Source organism: Pyrgilauda ruficollis, unplaced genomic scaffold (assembly GCF_017590135.1).
Source record: "Pyrgilauda ruficollis isolate IOZ18807 unplaced genomic scaffold, ASM1759013v1 scaffold2412, whole genome shotgun sequence".
Lineage (NCBI taxonomy): Eukaryota > Metazoa > Chordata > Aves > Passeriformes > Passeridae > Pyrgilauda > Pyrgilauda ruficollis.
In genome coordinates this window covers 1-2,696 of record NW_024523726.1, presented here as the reverse complement: position 1 = coordinate 2,696, position 2,696 = coordinate 1, and the positions used below count along the sequence as shown (strand labels likewise).

The 2,696-nt window shown below is 56.9% G+C and overlaps 1 protein-coding gene across 1 annotated transcript; it reads left to right on the top strand.

The window, feature by feature from the left end:
- The first annotated feature begins 101 nt into the window (after nt 1–101).
- LOC121355052 (zinc finger protein 883-like) lies at nt 102–2,217 on the top strand. Its single transcript, XM_041470211.1, has 2 exons — nt 102–172; nt 298–2,217. The coding sequence occupies exons 1-2, from the start codon at nt 151–153 to the stop codon at nt 1,722–1,724; spliced, it is 1,449 nt and encodes a 482-aa protein (XP_041326145.1). The 5' UTR covers nt 102–150; the 3' UTR covers nt 1,725–2,217.
- Nucleotides 2,218–2,696: the final 479 nt, after the last annotated feature.

Below are 2,696 nucleotides of genomic sequence, written 5' to 3'. Positions count from 1 at the left end.
TTGGGAGGTTTTTCTGGAGCCCCGATGTCCGGTGACTTGTAAAGATAGACTCAGGCAGAGAGACCTTCAATCTCAACGTGCTCATCCCTTGTTTTCCCCAAACCAGGATTTCCCATTCCCAACCCCTGGAAGTCTGTGAGGACGAGGAGGATGCCCCGAGACGCTGAGGCAGGTGAGGAGGAAGTCAGTGCCCCTTTCCCCTCTGTGCTGCTCCATCTCCCAGCCCAGCACGGCCCCGGCTGCAGCACAGCCCTGCTGCCTGTGCATCCCATCCTGTCCTTGTCCTTCCTCCCCCAGAGCAGGAGCTGAGCACGGAGAGCAGGGAGGACAAATCCCCGCGGCAGAACCTGGTGGCAGAGGCCGTTTGGAGCGGCTCCACGGCGCAGGAACCCAGCGGGGAGGAGAAGCCCCGGAGATGCCGCACGAGGAGGGGCTGCAAACGCAGATGGCGGGGATCTGAGGGGGAAAGAGCCAGCCTGGGCCGGGAAGGCGGCCGGAGATGGAGCCAGAGCTCGGAGCTGGGGCTCCAGGAGCAGCTCCATGATGGGGAGAAGCCCCACACGTGCAAGGAGTGTGGGAAGAGCTTCAGCTGCAGCTCCAGCCTGAGCCTGCACATGAGGACCCACACAGGGGAGAGGCCCTACGAGTGTGGGGAGTGTGGGAAGAGCTTCAGCTGCAGCTCCAGACTGATCAGGCACCGGAGGATCCATACAGGGGAGAAACCCTACGAGTGTGGGGAGTGTGGGAAGAGCTTCATCCAGATCTTCCACCTGACCAGGCACCAGAGGATCCACACTGGGGCACGACCCTACGAGTGTGGGGAGTGTGGGAAGAGCTTCAGGTTTAGCTGCAATTTGACCAGCCACCAGAGGACCCACACTGGGGAGAGGCCCTACCAGTGTGGGGAGTGTGGGAAGAGCTTCACCGACGGCTCCAGCCTGATCAGCCACCAGAGGACCCACACCGGGAAGAAGCCCTACGAGTGTGGGGAGTGTGGGAAGAGATTCAGTGTGAGCTCCCACCTGATCCTGCACAAGAGGAGCCACACTGGAGAGAAGCCCTATGAGTGTGGGGAATGTGGGAAGAGATTTAGCCAGAGCTCCAGTCTGATCGTGCACCAGAGGACCCACACTGGGGAACGGCCCTACGAGTGTGGGGAGTGTGGGAAGAGGTTTCAGAGCAGCTCCAGCCTGTTGCTGCACCAAAGGACCCACACCGGGGAGAGGCCTTTCGAGTGTTCCGTGTGTGGGATGAGCTTCGGCCGGAGGGCCAACCTGATCAGGCACCAGGGGACCCACACTGGGGAGAGGCCCTACGAGTGTTCCAAGTGTGGGAAGAGGTTTCAGAGCAACTCCATTCTCCTCCGGCACTATCAGACTCACACAGAGGAGAGGCCCTTCCGCTGCCCCGACTGCGGGAAGGGATTCAGGCGGAACTGCCACCTTGTCAGGCACCGGAGCCTGCACACTGGGGAGAAGCCCTACGAGTGTGATCAATGCAGGAAGAGGTTTCAGAGCAGCTCCTGTCTCCTCCTGCACTATCGGATTCACACGGAGGAGAAGCCCTTCCAGTGTCCTGACTGCGGGAAGGGATTCAGGTGCAACTCCTCCCTTGTCATCCACCAACGCACCCACACTGGGGAACGGCCATACAAGTGTGGGGAGTGTGGGAAGAGCTTCACCTGCAGCTCTAACTTGACCCACCACCAACGGAGGCACCGCTAAGGGAAGCCCTGCGAGTGCCCCGAGGGCGGGAAGAGCTTCGTGCGCTGCGCCAGCTCCATCCCCCACTGCAGGAGCCACGCTGGGCACAGCCCTGGTGACCCACATTGCCTGTGATCCATGCTGGGAGCACACCTGGCTGCTTCTCCTTTTGGTTTGGCCTTAATGTTTTTCTATTCTATTTTTTTCTCTTCTCCATCACTTTGCATTAGAAATGGCAAGAGGGATGGATCTGTCATTATAAAACCACTCAAATGCCACTGAAAACCGTTGAGCGTTGTGCCGTAAATGCTCAATCCCACCTCACAATGGCTTCTTCCCACATCAGCAAACCTCAGTCTCTCACCAAACCCACTCAATTCCACAGCGACCAGGCTGAGACGGCGTTCGGAGGAGATTGAGAGTCGTGGGATCCCAATTTGGAGCACTGGGATGGGCATTGTTTGGGTCTGGGTATGTGGGATGTATTTGATGGCAAATAAAACTCTCAGACTTACTGCTTTCTTTCCCGTTCATTGTCAGTCCCTTGCAGTTCTGTTTGCAGAGTGCCACGTTCTCACCTCTCTGTGTTTGTCTCCTTTTTCTCCTGCCTCTCGTTGCCTGCTCTCTTTCTGTCTCAGTGTCTCCCTTGATCCAGGGACCACCGAAGACCCTCCCCTGATTTAATTGACCCTTTCCTTGATTTCATTGACCCCCGCCCTGATTCAATTGCCCCCTCTCTTCCCAAAGACCCTCACCTGATATTTTTGTTATTTTATTTCCCATTTATTGTTTGAATTTCCTGTCCAGGATTCGAAGTTCTGAAGGCTGGCAGTGAAATGCCTCTGCTGGATTTTGCTCCGTTTGTCTTTTGGCCTCTTCTCAAGAGCTTTGCGTTGCAGGGCAGGAACATCATTTCCTGGCTGGGAGCTGGGATTCCAGACATTTGGAATGTGTTCAGGGCCATAGGGACTGGCATCAAATAGGAACTGGGAT

What these genes read in the sequence shown, in the direction of transcription:
- LOC121355052 (XM_041470211.1), top strand. Translation starts at nt 151, where the DNA reads ATGCCCCGAGACGCTGAGGCAG. An exon ending in GCCCCGAGACGCTGAGGCAG is followed by an intron (nt 173 to 297) that starts GTGAGGAGGAAG and finishes TTCCTCCCCCAG; the next exon opens with AGCAGGAGCTGAGCACGGAG.